General features: G+C 27.3%; 2 protein-coding genes across 2 annotated transcripts in view; one reads left to right on the top strand and one right to left on the bottom strand.

The window, feature by feature from the left end:
* Positions 1-22,649, top strand: part of Yip1d1 (Yip1 domain-containing 1) — a 586,067-nt gene that overhangs the window by 94,975 nt on the left and 468,443 nt on the right. The gene's annotated exons all lie outside the window — the stretch shown is intronic.
* LOC142326511 (uncharacterized) overlaps positions 1-22,649 on the bottom strand; it is an 82,378-nt gene that overhangs the window by 50,466 nt on the left and 9,263 nt on the right. The window contains exon 4 of the mRNA XM_075369088.1: positions 19,128-19,334. Within this exon, the coding sequence (XP_075225203.1) occupies positions 19,128-19,334 (207 nt within the window). The remainder of the gene's footprint in view (positions 1-19,127; positions 19,335-22,649) is intronic.

The raw sequence follows: 22,649 nt of genomic DNA, 5'->3' as shown, positions 1-22,649 counted from the left end.
GGTTATTTTCTTTAATATCGATCGATATTAAAGTAATTTCTTCCACAGAATCCTATATAATTAAAAAAAGGATAAACAGTAATATAGAAACTTTAACTACGTAATGGTCTACATTCAAGTTACCCTCTGCTTGCTTACTACTAAATCGGATTAAAATCAAAGTAAAAAAAAAAAACAGCTGATACATTAAACAATATTCGCTTCTAATTAGTCAGTGGTTGAAAAGAGTATGCTTTAGATTAGCTTAACACTTGTTTCATAATGACCGTCATTATGATACAGGTTCCACACACGTATGTAATAATGTAGCCGTAGAAAATTTATTTTGGTTTTAATGGAAACAATATTATTACTGTTTTATTATTTATTATAATTATTAAGTACACAAGAAATTTGTTGGCAGATTTGTTTATGGAATGTATAGCAGAAAGTGTCATTAATTTCATTATTTTTTTTTTTTTATGGAAATATTTTATTTAGTTATATCTCAAAAATTTGTATCCCATTTATTTCATAAAAATTATTATATTTATATTTCAACATAGAATATAAAAAAACTCTAGCGTAGTTTCTTTTGATTCTTCCAGAAAAATAATGGAGCTGTTTCTTTTGTTATGTGTGATATAGAAAACTTGCCGTTTTAGATTTGATATAAATATTATCGGTTGTAATGTTTAGTTATTTTATGATCTGAAAAAAATTATCACAATATTCTATTTCTTCGCTAGAAATATCATAGTTGATTTTAGTGATATTTTCTGCCTTTCCTAGCATTGCCATTCTAACATTCATTAGTAGCTGACATTTCGGAGTATCCTCATTCCCAAATGTGCTAGAAATAGTTTTGAGAATTAAGGTACCCCGAAACCTGTCAACTATGAGTGAATGTTGACAGTGAATGAATGACATTGCTGGAAAGGGAAGAAACACTCAAATCAAATCTGAATAAAGTATCTGTTTATTTATATTATTGATGCCTTTTTTCGAATAGCTTCGAAAGACCTTAGAATGGAAAAGTTTAATTTATTTTAAAGGTATTAGTTTACAATTTTTAACAATTTAACGTTTAAATTAACATTAACAGAACGTATAGATATACTTCATACTTAAGAGTATAAAATTAATTTTTTTTTTCGTGGTTTACGGATGCTAAAAAACATTATACATTACAGTTTTTTCATTTAATAAAATTTAAATTTAATAAATTTTAAATTTAACGAGAACATCTCAAATGTTCTTACAAATATAAAAGAAAACAATAATTAAGGAATTAGTAAATAAAACAGCTTACGTTTAAATAAAATTAAACATTTTCTCAATTCAATTGCCAAGCAATATAATGTAAAAAAATCAATTTTGGTGTGAACAGAAGCATATTAAAAATATAAAAAATGATGTGAAATGATAAATAACTCACACGTGCCGTAAAACGATGATGCCTCTGCCCTTGTTTGACGTATAAGTACATGATCATCAATCATGACGAGACAACTGATGTGAGTGGGTGTGTAACTACTGGTCACCGTTATAAACTTCGTCATCATCACAGTCATAATCATTACCCGCATGATTATCATCATCATCATATAGTATTTTAACAGCTCTCTGCTTTATCGTTGAGAGGGATCTGCATTATTTAAAACATACAGTTCTCTCCATCTTTCTACCCTAATTTCAACCTTCTAACTACATTTGTTTCATCGACCGTAACTTAACTAAAAATGTATATCCAATGAAAAAACTCGTATATGCTTTTAAAGTTGTGGTATTACCTTTTACATATTTAACATCCGTAATTAATTATAATTGTAGTATATTTTGTTAAATTACTTTTATTATAAATATTACTTTAATATAAGGGTTTGTCGGCAACTTTTATTTTTCTATGGTAGTTGAAAATTATAGTCTTATGAAATTTATTAAAAGTAGTGAAGGCAATAAATGTTTACATTTGTTAGTAAGTCAATTAGTATACTTGATGTTAAGTACATACCGATACTAATGTTACAATACTTAATATTTAGTTTGAAGGGTGACAATGAATTCAGTTGGAATGAAAAGTTTATTAAAAAGCAAAAGTTAAACATATTATATTGTTTTAATGAAGGTTGTTTAAGATTTTTATGTTATCGATATAAAAAACTAACTCAAAAATCACTTCATATGGGTTTTTTCTATGCAAATAACAGATCTAATGTAATCAAACAGCCATATTTATTTTTATAGATGAAAACAATTATATACTTGTATTATCAAGTTCGTAGTATAGAGATTAATTTTTTATTGAAAAACGTTTTTATTTTAATGAACATTGCAGATTCAAAATCATTGCAGAATTGTTTTAAACAGAATAACATACTGGTAATTAATGTATTTTTTTTTTAAATATTCCAAATTGTTGGATGTTATTAATATAGTACAACACCACTTTGCAATTACACGGATGGAACTATTTTCTGGATTATATTTAATGATGCTAGTTAATACAAATATATATATGACAAAAAAATATCCCACTTCAGGCACCGTTTGATATAAGTTGCAATATTAGTCATTAAGTAGAATTAAATAGTCGAGTGGGAGTTTTTGTTGTGATCAGACGTACTGTTGTGCGCTCTGTCTTATATTTCTTTTTTTTCCTGTTTAGCCTCCAGCAATTACCGTTCAGGTATTTCTTCAGAGGATGAATGAAGATGATATGTATGAGTATAGTCTAAGTTCGACCATTCCTGATATTCAGTTCGATATTCCTGAGCTCTGTCTTATAATGGTTTTTTCCCGGGTCAACGGTTTTGATATTGATTTGAAGGATTGGGAATCGACGGTGGTGAATTTTCAGAAATGATTTAATAAATTTTAGTAATTTTTGGATACAGACAGAACTTTTTTTTTTTTTATCTGAGCAACCTTATTGTCTTTGGCAATAAGTTCATAGTTGAGTGCTGGTCGTAATAATTAGTGCGTATTAGTAATAGTGTATCTTGAGTTGTTTTCAAGTCGGGTGTAGCCTATCACTAGTAGATAGCATAAACAGTTGTTATCAATTGTGATAGTATTATTATACCTCGAATTGATTAACTCTTGATATTGATTTAAGTAATTTGAATTGTTGTTACCTCTCGATAAGGTAGACTGTTGTAGCTTACCCCACCGCTTTGGTCTAGTGGTGAACGCGTCGTCCCAAACCAGCTGATTTGGGAGTCGAGAGTTCCAGCGTTCAAATCCTAAAAGTCAGTATTTTATACGGATTTGAATTCTATATCGTGGATACCGGTGTTCTTTGGTGGTTGGGTTTTTAATTAACCTTATAAGAGACAGTACAAGACTACACTTCATCTACACTCATGATCCTCATTAATCCTCTGAAGTAACACCTGAACGGTAATTTATTTATTTATTGTATTCTTTGTTTAAAATTGTTTTTTACCCATTTTTTTAATCGGGATACAGGGTCTGATAATCAGAAAGCACCAAAAAGGTGCATTGGATTGGTGTTTTTAGGCGAGGAAGATGCGTTCAAGCCTAGAAGCCTCTCGACCCCAATAAGGGGTCAGTTGCAGCCCCCACCGGAGAAAATGGAAACTGGTGGTCCGTTTGTGATGGTCAAGCCGGGAGCTGCTAGGATGCTTATATGGTCGACCCCAAAGGACTGGTTTTCTTGATCGGATGTCTAAACGGCGTAGAGATGAGGAGGAGAATGTGGTAAAGTTGGAGGGGCCGTGTTCATATGATTAGCGTCTGGTCTGGTGATCTGCGCATATGATCAGCAAACATATTTTTTATTTATCATTATATGTTCTTTACAACCACCTCTCTAAAAACAGTTTAACAATTTACCAATGCCAAACCGTACAATGTCATTACTACGCTTTATGCTATTTAGGTAAACTTTTCTGTTACAGTGTTTGTTAATTACGGGTAAACAAAATTAAATACATCAATAATAAACCGACAGAAAATATACCCTAGATACCTGATTTATGTATTTAATTTAATTTAATGTAACGGTATTATTACACTAAAATTTCTAATTTTTCTTTTGTGTCATCACAATTTTTTAAGTTTTATCCATCACAGTCCTATCTAACATGATCTACTTTACAATTTTATATTAAATAAATCGTGTATGCCTTATTATTGAAATAATATAATAATCAATGATTAATAATTAATAAAAAAATTAAAGTTACTTTTGAGCCAGTCTGTTTTTCATTTTTATTCGTTTATAAAAGCAATAATATCGCAACAGTTATTTTAGTTCATGACTCATACTATCCAGGTGTATTCAACTGCAAAACATAGAGTTAACTCTCGGCCGCCGAATATATAAAATAAAAAAGTATATTCGCTTTGTTTATTCTTTTTTTTTTTTGTTCAGATGTACGAATTTATCACATGACTTACTCTCTTTAAACATACGAGTAATAATTATAATTTACAGATGGAAATAAAAAGAAAACAAATAAAAAAAAACATATTTCAACAAACAATCGTTACGATATATAAAACTGGAATTCGAATATGCACGGTAGACTGAGTGTTAATCAGAAATGCTTTTGAAATTCAAAGTTTCTACTGACGTTGTTGGAACAAGAGAATATTGATTCAAAAGGCAGTCCATAGATTAAAGGGCCAGGATGTGTTTTGATTGGCATAACATTGGTGGAGGATCAAGGCAAGAGGAGGAATGGTTGTATAATTTATACTATAACAAATCTTTACTCGAGCAGATGTTTCACATAGCTTCAAGCTTTTCTGTATAATGTACTCTGTTTTACAACATGTCACTCACCACAAATTTTTTTTTTATTTTTTAATATTTTCCCTACTTGTGTAGAACGAATAATAAAACTCAAAATTCAACGAGCCGTTTAAAAGAATATGAATATTTTGTTTAAATGCACCGTAAAAACCAATTGAACAAATAAAAAAACATAATTTATCCAAATTTTGACATTTTTTTTTTTTTATTTCTTAAATCTTTTTTGTGTCTTTGTTTCATAACTAGGTAAATTTTGAGATTAAATTTAAATTAAATTAGATTTATTTTTATAATGGCTAAGAAATAGTAAAGGAAGGTAATAAAAAATTACTCGTGCTACATAATATCTTAAAAGTAATTTACGATGACGGTTTTCAGAAGCAAACCGAAAGAAAAGTGGAATCCATTTCACTGCAAGTAACTAACTCAAAGCACAATTTTTATTTATAACCCAAAGTTGGTTTATTGCATCTTTCAGCATCTTCCGGAAACAAGAATTTGAATACGACCAGATGGTTCATAGGAGTCCATTTTATAATATTCCCATTTTAATAATGAAGCATATTAAATTATCAGTAATAATTCTTTTTTTCAAGTAAAAAAAGTTTTAATTTTCATAAATTTGAAATCTTATGTTTTACGTAATAATTCATCGAATTTTTTAGTGAGGAGATTTAAATTTCTACCAAATAGCCTGGAATTAGTCATCTGTAGTTAGCTATTTGTTTTTATGGGCAGTATAACAGTATAAACAAAATATATTGAAATTAACTTTTGATCCGTGAAAAAGGAAATTCTTCAGAATCATACGATTCAATAAAGCTATAATTTTGTTGTAATGAATGATAACCTACCCAGTTGGTCTACTGGTGAACGCGTCTTCCCAATTCAGCTGATTTGGAAGTCGAGAGTTCTAGCGTTCTAGTCCTAGTAAAGTCAGTTATTTTTATACGGATTTTAATACTAGATTCGTGTTTACCGGTGTTCTTTGGTGGTTGGGTTTCAGTTAACCACACATCTCAGGAATGGTGGAAGTGAGTCTACACAGACTACACTTATTTACAATACCATATGGTATGTATACCATATGGATGGTATGTGATACATACCATCCTCATTCTTCCTTTGAAGTAATACTTGAACGGTAATTCCCGGAGGCTAACAGGAAAAAGAAAGCCTTCCATATCTCATTTTTCTTGAAATGAATGATGATTCATGTTATCAATTTTTTTGTCGACGAAACAGGGGAGAAGAGGGTTAGGGAAAAAGATTTACAATATCCCTAATTTGCTTTAGTAGGTACCTCAGAAATAAATATAAATCAAACCATGTTACCAATGGAAAACCGACCATTGATCAATCCAGTTTAGACTTTTTCCTTGACATGTCCAGCTATAGAGAATTTACCTCTAATAGAAGCCAAAAGCAGTAGAACTGATTTATTTCTATATAAAAATCAATTCTTCTATCACCCTTAATCTGGTAACTCAACTTCTTAGAAAATCGTAATAATTTTGCTATAAATGATATTTGTATAAAAAATTTGCCCAGTTATCACTAACACATGAAGCGAAACATATAGAGCCATGTTTGATAATTATAATTTATTTGTTACATTTTCAAACTATTGACCACAGAAAATGTTCATGCACAAGTACAGTAGATACTTAAAACTAGCGTGATGTGGTTAAAAAGACCTGAAGTGTTTTAAATATTTTCTTTTTATCTTTAAAATATATAAGATATATATAGTGAACGAGAAGCCAATTATGCTGGATTCTAAATCATTCGTTCAGGGCTGAATTTCGGGAATATTTTATTTATTAAAAACTTTTCGCTTTTCATCTTTCTGGTTAAAATTTATGTATATATGATTCCATGAAATATAATACCAAAACTGGAAAATTTGTTACTTTAAATCTGCTCTAGATTTCATATTTTATAAGTGTAATAAAATTACAATAGCTAGCATTCATAGATTTTTTCTAATTGTTAATTTCTATTTCTTTGTTAGCAGTTAATCAGAATTTCATCGACAAGCTGTAAACTGATAAATAGCTTTACTTGGTACGCCGATTGCCTATCATCCTGACTAGTATAATTTTTATTTGTTGAAGTTATAGCAAATATTTTCTTTTTTTGAATGGACAATATATTAGACCATTCTTCCTTATTAAATTTAAGTTAATTTCCTTATGAAACTTGACATTCATTAATATTGACATAAGTTGTAAATATTTAAGCTTAATTACGGCAGTCTCTGAAAGAGGAAATAAAGGATTGTAGTTTGGATTACTACCATCATACCCTGATTGGAGATAAGGCTGATCAAGTTCGTGTACTGAAAATGAAGGATTTTTAAATATATTTAGACAGTTAATACAAAAATAAAAATTTATTGATAAAATAAATTTTTGTTTATCTCATTTATTTATTATTTTCATAAATTAAAATTAATGTAATTCATACTCTTCAAATGAAGTTTACAACATCTAGAGAAATAATGGTTTTCATCCTGGTCAGAGTTATATTATTTCAAAAATATATTAAGGCAAAATATACACAAACACAAGCCTAAATATACGGTTATTTTACAAATAACTTATTAATTTTACTATCAGTCTTAAACTCTCAAGATTCTCAAAAATCAACCTAATCTGTTAAAAAAAGTAAAATAGGATTATAACAGCGGATATGGAAAAAAATAATTGTTAAATTATCAAAGATAAATCAAAACAAAATGCATTTATCATTATGTATATTCGTACTCGCGTAATTTTTTTTACTTAAAACAAATTTCATTTATCAATATAAAAATGAATTACATCGTTGTGGGCTAAACCGATCATTTGTACTAAAATAACTTTAGTTTTTTAAAGACAATTTTAATGAAATAAACCAGTGATCGAGGTGGTTATGTACAGAATGAATGTAAATTTTGTTACTCCCATAAAACATCGTAATTTTATATCATTTTTCGATTTGTATTCTGTTTAAAATTAAGTTATTCATTTGTAAATAAGGAGAGGGAAATTATATAAAGCAATAAAAGATTAATCCATAAAGATATGAAATAAATCTTTATAAATAAAAATATTTAATTCTTCTTTTTCAATAAAAATAAATAATTTTTAAATTGCAATAATTTTACGTGTAAATGTTTCGTTAATATTAAAATTTAACTTATCGCAATGTTATTTAAAAATTTATTATAATACAAATATTACTTCTGTGGAAATAAGATTAAATCCAATTAGTGCTGAAATACCTTTAAGTAAAATTAGAGACTGTAAACTGATATTGGTTTACAAAAATATGGTTTCAAATTTTAATTAAATATATCAAATTTAAAAGTTAATTTTAAAATAAATTAAGGAATATAAAAATAAATCATGGTTTCATGTTCAAAAAAAGTTTCAATTTAAAGTAAACGAAGTGATATGTTAATGATATATATATTTTTTTAATATAATTTTATATAGTGTACCTTAATATTGGATAGTTTTTTGGTTGTTGATTAATTATAGATTTTATTTAAAGTAAGACTTATTTTTTCGCCAGATATTACAATAGTTAATTGTACACTTTACTGTAGTTGTCGGTCAGGATTGCTTGCCTTAGTTCTGCCCTTTAGTGCCTAAATTCCCTGAGTGTCAAAGTAAATCTCGTTGACTAATCTAGCCTGGATCTTTATTCGAATTGAAAATTACAACTCTTCCTGTGCTAAATGAGAAAATGGTGGTATTGTGTAGATTGTTCATTCTACAATATACGTGACAATTTAATGAAAATGTAAAAATTTAATAAATGTAATTCAGCAATTTTAACTAAAATGAACAAAATCAAATATATTATATATATAAATCAAATATATTAGTGATATATTATTTATATCACTAAAGCTAGAAAATTATGCTTCACATGCATTGTAAAAATATTTTAGCGTATAAATAAAGCCTTGATTTATATTTTGTCATAATTATGAAATGAATAAATTAATATTGCATCAATCTTCAGTCCGATGACTTAACGACTTAACAAACAAAATAAACTCTTCCAGCAACTACCTGGAAGAATCAAGGAAAATTAAAAGTGTTTGCTTTAAAATTTATTTTCCGAGCATGTGGAAAATCGTTTTTAGGTAGATAAAAATTCGTTTAAGAAAAATTAGACTTCAGCAGGTTGTCTATGATAAAACTTTGATGGAACCCAACGACCTCTAAAATTACATTTTTCTTATGTTTTATTAAGCTGTTTCGTGTTGTAATTTATAAATTAATTTGAATTAGATTTAATTTAGTAAGCAATTGGCACCGTTGGTATTAATACAATTGTATAAAATAAAGTTTCACTTACCAACAGTTTTAAAAGTGTTATTATATCCATTATTATGGATATAATAATCTTTATTGCGATATAAAGATAATAGTCGCAAACATCTTACGAACATGACATTACGGTCTAATTGATGCACAATTTCATTTTATTTATTGATGACCGACTATTACGAACGTAACAAGTTTAGTTTAAATAAAATTATACATTTGAATTTGAATTAACATCTTTTGGGAAATTACAGATGATGGAGTAACGGCTCCTAAAGTTCTCGGATATATACTTTTAAAATCGTTCGTAAGTGGAACTTTATTTTACATAATTGGAAATAGTTATATCAGTTGAAAAATAACTGAGGATCAAACTGAGGAGAAACAAGATGGATTTAAAACAGCTATGAAAAGACTAGACAAAAAACTTGTCGGTACTTTCTGAGAAGAAGCTATATTCTTATAATTCTGGCTATAACTTTGATAAAATTTACTTAATTTGCTTGTAAGTTCAAACAAATCTTTATATTAAAAAAAAAAATTGTATATCCGTTACCAATTGAAGAACAAAACAAATTCTATTTCCAAATAACAGAAGAATTACCAGTTAATTATTTTTTTGTTTACCATTTTTATAACTTACCTTAAAATATTCTCGAATCCTGACAGATTCTGTACATACATATTTTTGTATACGTAACATAACTTCTTTGAAATTCATATTTATTCGAGGTACCTCCAATCCAGCATGATAAATGTTTCCAAGAAATTGCTTCGTTGAAACCAGTTCTACTTCAGGTCGTGGTAGTTTTGGCAGTTCAGCGTTTATTATTCTTCCTGGAAATTGGCTTAATAGATCCTAAAAGTTTTTTTAAAGAGATTTATTTATTATATTATTATTATTATTTGATTTTATAAGCACTTTAATAACAACTAAAATCTTATTAAATAAATTAACAATTAATATAAATTAAGATCTTTCGACTTATTTTAAAGCCATCATCAGGAGTTAAAAATAATGCATAAAGTCAAAGTTTAAAAATCATAGTTAAAATTTGACAACATTCATGACTGTCCCGGTCCTTCTAGTATACTAGTTAGTATACTCTAGTACGACCGGGACAGTCACGATTGATTTTAAATTTTACCTATGATTTTTAAGCTTTGACTTTAATGGATTAATTTTAACTCCTGATGATGGCTTTCAAGTAGGCCAAAAGATCTAGGGAATGTATCAATGTGCTGGTAAAGTGGATTATATTAATTGCTTATTTATTTATTTATTTAACATATCAGTGGTACCATGTTTGAAAAATTAAAACCTTATTTTTCATAACTTTATGAAATAATAGTTTACCGTTACTGATGGTGAAATAAGTGAAAAAATAAATACATATATATTATTGTATATTTTATATATAAAACATCATGTTCCTAAAAATTTTAAAGGAGAATGTTATACTGTTAATTTACTTGAGTATTTTAAGAAATTATCAAAATCCCTTTAATAGTTTTGTTACAGTACAAAATGTTGAGTTACAACTACCTTGTTTTATTAATAATCAATCAAATTCTTATAATTTTATTTATATCTTATTTCTAATTTCCAGCGTTTATTTATCACCTACATCTCCTTAGCTAACATTGCTTTATAATTTACATCTTATCTCGGCTTATACAACATTTTTAAATTTTATAAGAAGCATACAATTTTAAAAGCTTCAAAAAAGCACACAATCTTATAGAAAATAAAGTCTTACAGGAAAAATCTTACTGAAAATTCTATAGAAAATTCCTATAAATAGAAAATAAAATTATTTTGAAAGAATATTAAAAATTAACAACCTTTTGATTTATTTTAACTGTTTTTTAAATACAGTTTATTAGCTAATTTGTGAACATACGACTATGACCGTTTAAATCATTTTTAGTTGTAATAGTTCATCAAATGCATTTTTAAGGCCGTATTTTACTACTACGTATCATACAATCTTTATTGCTACCATACTTTGTCAATATAAACCATTCTAATGGATCGTAGACGAAATATTTTTTTACACATTAATGCTTCGATAAATTTTAAAAGCAAGGTAAAATTTAAAGAATTAGTTATTAAAAATATAAGAAAAATTGAACTGCAAGAATATTATTATAAACAGTCTTTTTCATGTAAAATACGCTCTTGAATTTTGAAACATTTTTGACAGTTGTTGTCATAAAACATCAATAAGTTTCTTTTTACCGATAATATGATAGAATTTCACTTTTCAAATAATAAAAAAAATTTTTTGGCCTTTATTGTAGGTCTGGCTAAACAGTTTATGTAAATCAATTGGATACTTTGGCACGCTACACAGATCCGGAGATGAAGTTGGTATTCCTTAGGAAATCATTCATTTCTTCATTGAAAATATTTTCCTTTCTCACTATTTCCTTATCTTTACCATTTGGAGTCGATAGGTTACTCCAACTAAATCAATGTTAAATAAAATTTTTTGTAGACGGCTAATTATGAGAAACGTTGTTGTCGCTCGATTAATAAAAACATGTAAATGTTACAAAACAGTTTTAAGTATGTATACTCTACTTTTTTATCGCTAGAAAAGAAAAAAAACCCAAAGAACTACTTAATACCAAAATGGCAGGTATTTTTCCTATTTAAAAATTTTTTTTTTTTTTTTTTTTATTATAATGATAGCACTAATATTATAACAAAAAATCTGGGGGCTAAAAATTCATGTTATGAAAGAAAGATTTAACAACGAATTTTTAATTTCTGAGCTGATACAAATATAAAATTTAGGAGTTTTAATTTATAAATAATTATGAGTTATGGCAATATTTAATTAATAATTGTAATTGTTTGTAATTAATGGCGTGATATTAATAATAAAAATAATAATAATTAGTAATAATTAAAAATTATGTGAAAAAACAATTAGCTGCTCTGCTTGTAACCAAAACACAACTAGTTCGGAACCAGTTCAGATCGTACGATCTGAAAGACGATAAAAAGAAATACCATTCAGGAACATTAATCGTATTAGAGAAGTTTTAAAAACAATCCTTTGTAAATCTATTTGAATATTATACGTTGAAAAGAGTTGAAAAATTATTTAATCTGATTTCGAAAAAAAAATGATTTTCATAAATTCTTTGCAGTGTTATGTAAATTTAGTTCATTGTTTAATTACATTAAGAAAATTAAGTTATATTGATCAAATCTCTCATTGTTCTCTAAGTTTTAGAGGACTTACTTTTATTGGTTAAATTAAGATGCTAATTAAGCTGATAAAAAAAAAAAAAACATGAGTAAAATATGTTAAAGGAGGTAAAGTTAGCATAAAAAAAAGTTTCTTTATAAAAAGTTTTAATCACAATATACATTCTTCTGAAAAGGGATTTATTCTAGAAGATGACTGAACTGTTAGACAGAATAAGCTGAAATGAACTAAAATGAACGAGAACAGAGGGGAACATTAAAGTCCAGACTTTTCTTATACACTAAGATTCAAACCTTGGTGGCCGTGAACAAACGTCGCCTTCTGCTCTTATTCGTTGAACCAAAGTTCTTTGGCGAACCTAATCAGAAATAAGAAGGAGGAGTGATACGGCTGGCAAAATTGGTATGGGGGATAAAAAAAAAATGGAGTGAGTGAATCTAACTTTCTTTCAAAACGACGACGGAACACACCTTCTAATTTCAAAAGTGCTATTCATTAAAAAAAAGCTCGCCCTTCATTACAATTTCTATTCATCAGTCAGCACTCTTTTAACACAACTATTCATTTCATATTCGTACTTGTGTTCAAATAAATTAATTTCTGTAGAATAATAAAAACAATAAAATAAAGTAATCAGGATAGAAAACTAAAACAGAAACAAAATTGAATATAATTAACGGCAATAATTGTTATGAAATTAATAATAAATTGCGAAACCCGAAATTTATTGTATAGAAAAGAAATTTAATTTCAAATTGTTTTGTTTAAAATAACCATTGGTATTTTTCATTTAATTTAAATTTTCTTTGAAGAAATTTTTGATATTTCATATTTTTTGTAAGTGTTATGTACAAACTATTAATTTCTTTAAAAAATGTAAAATTTATTGCTCGATTTCTTTTCTATTTCAGACACACAATAATTTTCTTTCTACAATTTTATAGAATGTAATCATTCAATTTCAGTGTTCATTTTCATTATATAATCACGTCTCTTTTCTTTCCAACTCTCCATTTTCAAAATAACTTTATTCTTTCGTTGTTTTGATTATTTCTTATTACTGAACTCTCTATTTCCTTTCTGAATCCCTTCATGGTCTTATTCAGAAAAAAAAACATATTCAGAAAGAAGGTATATGTTTTTTTTTTCTGTGTCTATATTTATTATATCTGTAATTGTGAAATCTTTGATTTGTTAAACATCTGACGATAGTTTTTAAATCATTCTTTCAATGATTTTTATTTAAATAAACTTGATTTCTTTTTGATAATATCATGTCACTTGATTTGCTGTTCTTTATATTTTATGTCTCTTATAATTTCACCATAATTATAATTCCTACATCCTTAATTTTGGGTTTTATATATTCCAGTCTTTCGTATTCCTTTACAGTTTTTGCTCTCTATATACGAGGACTGTCCGGAAAGTAACTTACGTTTTTCTGTTATTCACGACGGAGTAGTGATAACGACATCATCTAGGAGGTCGCGTTGCTAGCTTGACTCTGTTCGCAACGAGTTGCGCTAGGTGAAAGACTGTAAGATCTCTTGTTGTTTTTTACAAGTCTTTAAAATTTGTGCTGGTATAGATATGGACTTACATTAGAGGTGTTTCAGTATTTGAAATAGAGGTATTACTTACTGGCAGTATTTCACAATACCTGTCAGTTATGAAATTAGATATTATTAAATTATTTTTGCAAAAAACTACAAACCTGTTGAGACTTTTCGGGAACTATATGATATTTATGTGAAAGATTTAATGATTGACTGAGCAGTGAGGCAGTAATGAATCATGTTTAGAAATGGTTGCTCAAATATTCACAATGAGAAACTATGTGGCCGGCCTAGTTTTCTGTCTGGCAAACTGGTAGCGAAATTTGATGAAAATTTTTGTGCTATCGTCACTTAACCATTACAAATCTTTCATTTCAGTTTCCGCAAATTTCACGTAGCTTTTTCTATGAAGTTGTGACATTAAATTTGTATGAGTTTTGCGATTGAGGTGTTCCAAAACTCCTTTCGTAACGACGTAAATTGCAGTTTATGGCACATTCTTTGATTTGTAATCATCTTGCGTTCAGCCCAGATTTGGCATCGAGCCATTTCCATTTATTCCTGTATGTAATTTTTTTATACTAAACGTAAGGTACTTTCTGAACAGCCCTCGTACAATCCTCATTACCATATTAATTTACACTAATTGCTTTAATACATGATCAACAATTTAGTTGGTCTTTCTTGGCCTTTTTAAGAGAATTTACTAAAATACTTTCTCCCTTCCAATCATTTTAAAAATTCTTAATTTCTTTTTTTTTACCCACAAAATTTAAAACATCTTTCTTTGATCCCAGTATTGCTAATTTTGTACTTGTTCCCTTTCTGTTTCTCTTATTGTCCACGTATCGCCTCCATGAATCGCTACTTAGCATTGAAATATTATAAAGAATATCGTTTAAACACTTTGATATAATTTTCAAGCAAGCATAGATCTTTTATCTGAAGGAAAATTCCTTGCTTACAATTTCCATCTTAATTTCTTTACTATTCAATTTTACAACTTTAACAATTTTGCAACTTTTGGTATGTAATCCTCTCGCATATTTATATTTATTTTCTCATATTTATTCTTTCACTTTACAATATTTTGTTAACTGGGATTTATTTTATTATTAAATAACTTTTCTAGCAATAAATTCATCCCCAATCAAAATTTATTACAACTAATTTCTGGATTTAATGTCAAATAGGTGATGTAACTTTTTTTATCCTTTATCATTAAATAATTTCTTCACTCTAAATTTTATTCTTTACATTGGCTAAATATTTTATTTGAGAATTCACTTCCTAAGTTTTGCTTAATTTTCCATTAAATAGAAAAATAAAATTGTTTAACTCTATATTCTAATGCCTTCCTGAATCTACAGTTATAATTCAGATGACTTCATTCATCTTAAACGAGATTTGTAAAATTAAATTGGACATCTGAACCTTATTACCCATAATTTTCTAAAACCTGAAGTACTCTTAGGTCAAGTATTATTATATACGTTAGTAATAGTCTCACACTTGTCTAATTATATTTTATTTAATCTTTCTTGCACATTTCTCTAGTCTTTTCATCTGATCTATGTCTTTATTGTTTCTATAATTAATCAAGTTTATTCTAACACTTTATTAGCCCTTCTTTAATAATTTCGTAACGCGTGTCATTATCAATATCTTTTAGTTCACAAAAGAAAAGGAAACTAGTTAGGACGTATGATTAGAGGGCACGAAATCATGATAGCTGTATCAAAAAGGTCAAGTAGAAGGAGAAAGAAAGCGAGGAAGAAGAAGAATTAAGTTAATAAATGAGATGAAGCATGCAAACTACAAGGGAAAGAAGGAAAAAGTTGGCAAAGAAGTAAATGGAGACAGGGGTTTTTAAGGGATCTGCCTACAGGCAGAACATCAAATTTTGAATATGATTTATTTTAATGTTTTACTACTGAATGTTAAAAGGCCATTAGTATCATATATCAATATATTACTGATATTAAAAGTAAAAATACATTCAAGTGAAACTATTTTTAGTTCGTTTAAAAAATATTATAAATTTTAATTTTATTACAATTCTAACTAATTTTGAACGTAATAATTTCTGGATTAAACAACAAAACGTTAGTGTGACAAAATGTAATCTGTTTTAGAGTGTGAATTAATATCTGCCAATTATTGTATAAACCGTTATATGAACATACAATCGAGTAGCACTCTATCAATCAATCGTTAATTGTTTCCTGTGGAATATACCACTACATATGTCAGCCTACGTGTGGTTTACTGACTAACGCATGCTAAATTACATGTATTACCGCATGCAATACGTATCTGGTCGTTACTTGTATTTTTCATATAAGCATATTCATATTTTGTAATACTATCCATTATGAAAAAAAATGACAAAATAAACTGTTATCACATATTTAAAACAAATAGGATTGTTATATTTTTTTGTTTAGATTGTTTAACTATTTCCAAATCTGCAGTTGTTTTTGAATAATTTGGGGTGAAAACCAATAAATTGGGGTAAAAACTGTTTTTTATGTTTGACTTCCAATAACTTTGTTAAATGGGTAATAAATACAAAAATTTTAAACAAAACTTGAAAAGAATTTAATTTTGAATATTTTTATTTTGGTGTAAGATGCTGAATAAAACAAAGAATCTGTATAAAAACGCGTTTTATTTGGATACTACTTTTGATGCTCTTCTTAGATTTTCCATAATGCGCACAATTAATTCCGATTTTTGTTTTGTATACAATATTTTTCATACATCTCCAGATGCAAAAGGTGTTTTATCAGGCAATCGTGGTGGCCAGGAATGTAGAGCTCCACGACCGATTCATTTCTCCGGGGAATGATGATTCTTAGTGGATACGTTAAGAGAGAAGAGAGGAGGAGAGAATTGCATGTAGAACTCAGTATTTAAGCGGCCAGGTAATATGAACAATCTAAACACCTCATTCTGAAGGCCTCACAGCACATTTACGCTAAATCGATGTTGAGAATTGCCTTCCACCGTTTCATGACTTATTCATTTCTGCCCATGTATGCGCATTGTGTAAGCTATTGACGCTATTTCGAGTGAAAGTTGCCTCCTTGGTTAACAAAACAACATACTTAGTAGAGTTGTCGATTTATGTTGCATCAGTTGCAGAAGTCCAAGCGAAACGGACCGTCCCTGGGTGTAAATTTTAACTGGCTGTTTATGATAACGTAAAACATGTTTTGTTTAACTGTTTTCCAAACCATTGAATGCGAAACTCTGATCCGCTTTGAAAGACGTCGTGTACTGGCGCCTCAATTACGCTGAACTGCCTCCATAACAATTTCATCAATAATCACGTCGTGTTGGATAGATCGCTCGTAGCTGGTATTAGGTGGTAAACTTGTTTCCCAAAGATTGCGAAAATTCGTGCTAATTGTTTTGTAATCTGGAATCCTGCGATTAGGAAAAAGTATTTCATATTCTACTGTAGCAGCTGTGGCATTACCATTACACACATCTGAAATGAATACCATATCAGCGTATTTCCTTGTTATAAATAAATACGGCATTATTTCAATGGCAAACCAATCTCGTTCAAACCAAAATTAACAGAACAACTTCGTTAATGATAGCACCCATTATACCTTACAGAATGATTTAAAAGCTAATACTGTATTGCGCATTGTTGTTCAGCTGCTGTTTTATTCCCAAATTTGAAATAATTAATTTTCAAATAATTTATTGTATGTCTGTCATTAAAAAATAATTATTATCTAAGGAATTTTATTTTATTATTTTTATTTCACAATTATTGTGTAATTTCCAGTTTTTTTTTGTTATTTAGCAGCAATTTTTTAACAGTAAATTTTATTTTTAAAAACTTTTTACATCACGAAAAAATTTGCTTTTTTACATTAAATAAGTACTTTTCTGACAAATGTACTTATGTAGTAATGTATTCTTTCTAAATAAAATTCGATTTTTTCTAACTTTTCTTCGTTTTATTCAACTTATGTTACACCCCGTTTTTTCAGAATTAAGTTCTCAATAAATTTTGTTTAAAAGTTTTATGTCTCTAATATTTCAGTACGTCAAACATAAAAAAAATCAGGGTATTTATCCCAATTTATTGATTTTCACCTCAGATTTCTCAAAAATTACTACAGATACCATTCTGGGACCTATTTTATTCGATTTTTCAGGTCAAAAATCATAAGTTACTAAATTTTTCCCTTAATTAACATACCAAAAATTTCACTACGACCTCATTTCACCGAGTAACGAAATCTTTCAATTGTCGTAACTCGCAAATGATGCATTTAGGACTTATGTTTATGTAAATCTTTCCATTATTTTCACGAGTAGAATACCGTTATGAAAGTCCAGGGATAACTTCGTGATACACCTTATACAATACGTAAATTCAGTTTCTAAATTTAAACGTTCTTATAAATAAAATTAATATATATTTTCTTATAAATAAAATTAATATATATTTTATTTATAATTCATTAAAACATGATTTTTACGTATCTGGTTATTAAAAAAATAAAATTTACATATCTCGCATAGTTAAATTCTTTCTTTAATTTTAAAATATGGACCCATAGTAAATTAGTCATAAGTCCACCCTAACAAAATATTTATTATTGAGCTTTTTTAATAATTATAAATTTTAATAAAATGTTTATAATAATGATATATAATGAGGATATGGGTAACAGTGCTTGTAAATAGGCCGCTATTGGTTTCGTTTTATAATTGGTTATTCTAAAAACTTACAGGAACTTTTTTTAAATATAAATATATACGTATTCTCGTATTTATTCCTTATCCAGTATACAGATGGGAGTGATGAAATATAATCCAACAGTAGCTGTTCTTTCTCTTCAGTACATACCTTTTATTATCCTTTTTACTACCACATTCATACCTTTACACTCGTTCGTTGTGGGCATTTTGTATTGTACTCTCAAATCAATTTCGTTACTTTTAATTATATTGGAAATTTAATACGTTTCTTCTTCCGTTTTTTACAGTAATGTAGTATTTATTTATAAAAATAAAAGTTGTATTTTTTAAAATTAAATAAATAATAAATTAAAATTTCATTATATTTTTAATTAATAATAGAATGCTATCGATTTTCACTTTTCTAATTCTATCTTATATCTAAATATAAGTTTTATCATCATGAATATTTACAGATTATTGTAAATTGTATGAAAAAGTAATTACTATAAAATTATATTATTATTATTATTATTGATTTAATACTTACTCCTCCAACGTCGAAATTTCCTTTTTTTATCAGTTCCTTAGTAATTAAATCTAAAGCGGAAAGAAATGCAATATAATTCACTGTGTATCCATTTTTTAAAAACTTTTTTACTAGAATGTGATAATCATCATCGGATAAATAAATTTTTAAAAAGTGAAAAATTCGATAAAAATGTGGCAGTGTTACTGCTCCATTATTCTTCGCTATCTGTTAAAAAAAAAAAATACACTGTATTACTTCATTAAAGAAATGTTCTATTATATTGAAGATCTTTAGATAGATGAAAGATTTAATTTTAAATATTTCATATTAATACTGTCTTTGTAAAATATTCTATGACTATATAAATCAATAAATAATACAATGATGAATACTACCATTGTAAAAAAATTGTATGATATATACATATCAATAAAAAAATTCAATGATTTGATTATTCTGTTTCAATAATTGTTTATTTTCGCCATAGAATGCAATAGAAAATTTTGTTTAGTTGATCGATTTACGGATATATTTTACAAATATTACAAATATATTTGAAATACCATTATAATACAAATTTAAATTAGATACAAGACCGAACTACATTTAATGCATTCTCATCATTATTGTACAGTTGATTTGAACTACTAATGTTATAATGAAATAATAAATGAATTCAAATATAATTAATAATTTAAATTGTTGAAATATATTTATTATATATCATATTACACGCACATAATATTGTTCAAACACAGTTGGTTTTTTAAGAATTATAATTTTAGGCTTTAGATTTTGTTTTTCGCGCAATCTTCACTGCCAGTTGATAGTTACCTATCCTTCTCTCTATTCGTTTCTGTCACTGATCTTCTTTATCAGATATTCCTACTGCTTTAATTACATCAATCTCAAATTTGGCTTTTAGGTGTCCTCTTTTGAACTAATTTTTGAATCTGATTTGATATTCTTATAATTCATTTATTGAATTGAAATACTTAAACATTTTAGATTAAAAAAACTCATTGTTTAATAAATTATATTCTGTTGTATATAATCAAATATTAACAAAGAGAAGCGAGGTTTTTTAACTCAATCTTCAGGGTTTTCGTCATTTGACTTGTTTATAATTCAGTACGAAAAAAGATGTTTTCCAGTTTTTGAAGTTTTCTAGAAAGGTTCTTTGCTATTAGACGGACTGATTGATCTACGTGTATCGAATTTTAAGAAAGTCTTTTCATTTTATAATGCCAGCTGATATCTTACTTAGGGAAGATGATAAAGAGTGGTATGATGCACAGAAAATTTTCTCTAACCAACCTCTGCTAACAGATTAAACAGTATGGTTTCCCTTACATTCCTGAACGAGCTGAAACTATTTTTGGATAATGATTAGATACTTAGATATAATCTCCTGGCATCATAACTCTAGAGATATTCTGCCAGAGGAAAATATGGTAATCAGTCAAAATAATGTGGTGTAGGTTTTTTTTTCATATCTCGATGTTTCATGATCCTGAAACGCCAAAAAAAAGTACGAGGTAATGTTCGTACTTACATACATGTTCGTACATATGTACGTGTGTTGGCGTGTTTAAAGGTCAATAATGTTTGACTGGATAAACCGATTTTGATGAAATTGTCGTATATCGATTCTTGTATTTAGGCCAATGTTTCGGTAAACTTTGATTCAAAATCTCTAGTGGGTGGAGTAGATAGTTTATTGGGGTCAATTTTCTCAAACGTTTTCAAACATAACGCCACTTTATATAAATTCAGGATATGCGTGCATGCTTTTCTTATCATTTTTTGAAAATTTTGACCCAAAATTTCTCCTTCCCAAAAATTAAAAAAAAATTTTTTTTCATTTATTGCATATTTTTAATAACATTTTTTAACGTAAATATTAGGGATGGGGAAGCTGATTAAAGTTTAAAAATATGGATTTTTTAAAAGTTTTAATTGTTTTTGTTTGGTTTATTAAACTTTTAATATTATTAAATAATAGAGATATGTGAACGAAAGAGATGTGATGAACAAAATGTATCATAGCTTATTTTTAAATAGTATTCTTAATATTGTTTCAAATCTTACTCGTATTAAAATGGAATCCCCATATAAAAAAATGGAATCATCCAAGTAACCCACACATTACTCGATTTATTTTCAAACGGAAACACAAGGGATTTTGGCCATAACTGACCATACTTGATCGATCCGCCTAAAGAGAATGAAACATCTAAAAGCGCATAGAACATTTTTATTCAGGATTCTTAAACACAGTCATCGTTCTTACACATATCATTTTTATTTATTTAATAAAATGAATTTTAAGGTGTCAAAAAACCTTATTTTAAAGATTATAGAGGTAGCGTCACACTTGCCAGAGAGGGTCCTAGCGACGCCATTAATTTTAATTTAATATAAAATGAGTATTGTTTACTTTTCAACAAAATTACTGGTAATTCAAAGTAATAAGAATTTTCTATAAAAAAAAAATTTTATTTAATCAATAAGATTGTTAAATGATCCTATAAGCGATACGTTCACTCTTTCCGTCTTTTTCTCAGTGCAAAATGCTGTTAGATACCTGGAGGTATAGCAAACATATTTTGTACTTGTAATTAATTTTCATCTAGCTGGGTATAAAATCCATGGTCTTTGTAATTAATTTGTATATTTAAATTAAACGATTTATTTGCTATGGGGACACAATAAAGAATTTTTAACAGTGATCGATTTATACCTCTTGGTAAATCGTTTACGTCATTGGACTTATTTATTAAATTACTTTAAATACGTTGTATTTATCCAGTTGTCCCAAAAGAGGAATAACTAAAGAACGATTGTCATGTACAAATTACCTTTAAGGTTAAATAATATCTTGTTTCTGTAACTAAAAATTTAAATATAAAGTAGTACAAAACAAAATTAATAGTTATTATTTAAAAAACATACATTTTTAAACAATTTATTATTAAATTTATAATTTAATTTTTAATTCAATAAATAATATAGGTAATAATAAATATCGAATTTACGATTGGTAAAATTTGTAATCAACAGAAATATTAAAAAAAAAAAGATTAACATTAAATGCAGCCTTATATTAAACATTCTACTAATAATTTGTTAAATAATTAAAATTATAAATGTTAACACAAAATTCAGTTTTTTTAATTCAGTAATTAATTATCTTACATAGGAAGATTAATTATTTAATTTAAATCGTTGAAAATGGATATTTTAACTAAATTTATTGTTTACAATTTTTTTATCATTTTTCACTTTTCTTTCAATGAATTTTAAAAATAATTACATTCCATTCTTATTCTGTAAAATATTATTAAAAAATAACATTACATAGTTTTAAATTTGTGTCGCATATTTTTCTTAATCGTTTTTTGTGTGTAACCAGTGAGATTTAATTTCTTTTAGCTGAATTTTCCATTTATTTCATCAAATTTGAAATTTTTAGTACTAAATACAGTTAACATTGAAGAAATTAAAGAAATATATATATATAAATTGTTAAAGCTAAAG

Source organism: Lycorma delicatula, chromosome 6 (genome assembly GCF_047948215.1).
Source record: "Lycorma delicatula isolate Av1 chromosome 6, ASM4794821v1, whole genome shotgun sequence".
In the NCBI taxonomy this organism is placed as follows: Eukaryota; Metazoa; Arthropoda; class Insecta; order Hemiptera; family Fulgoridae; genus Lycorma; species Lycorma delicatula.
The sequence above is the reverse complement of the archived record's forward strand: the minus strand, read 5'-3'. Positions and strand labels throughout refer to the sequence as shown.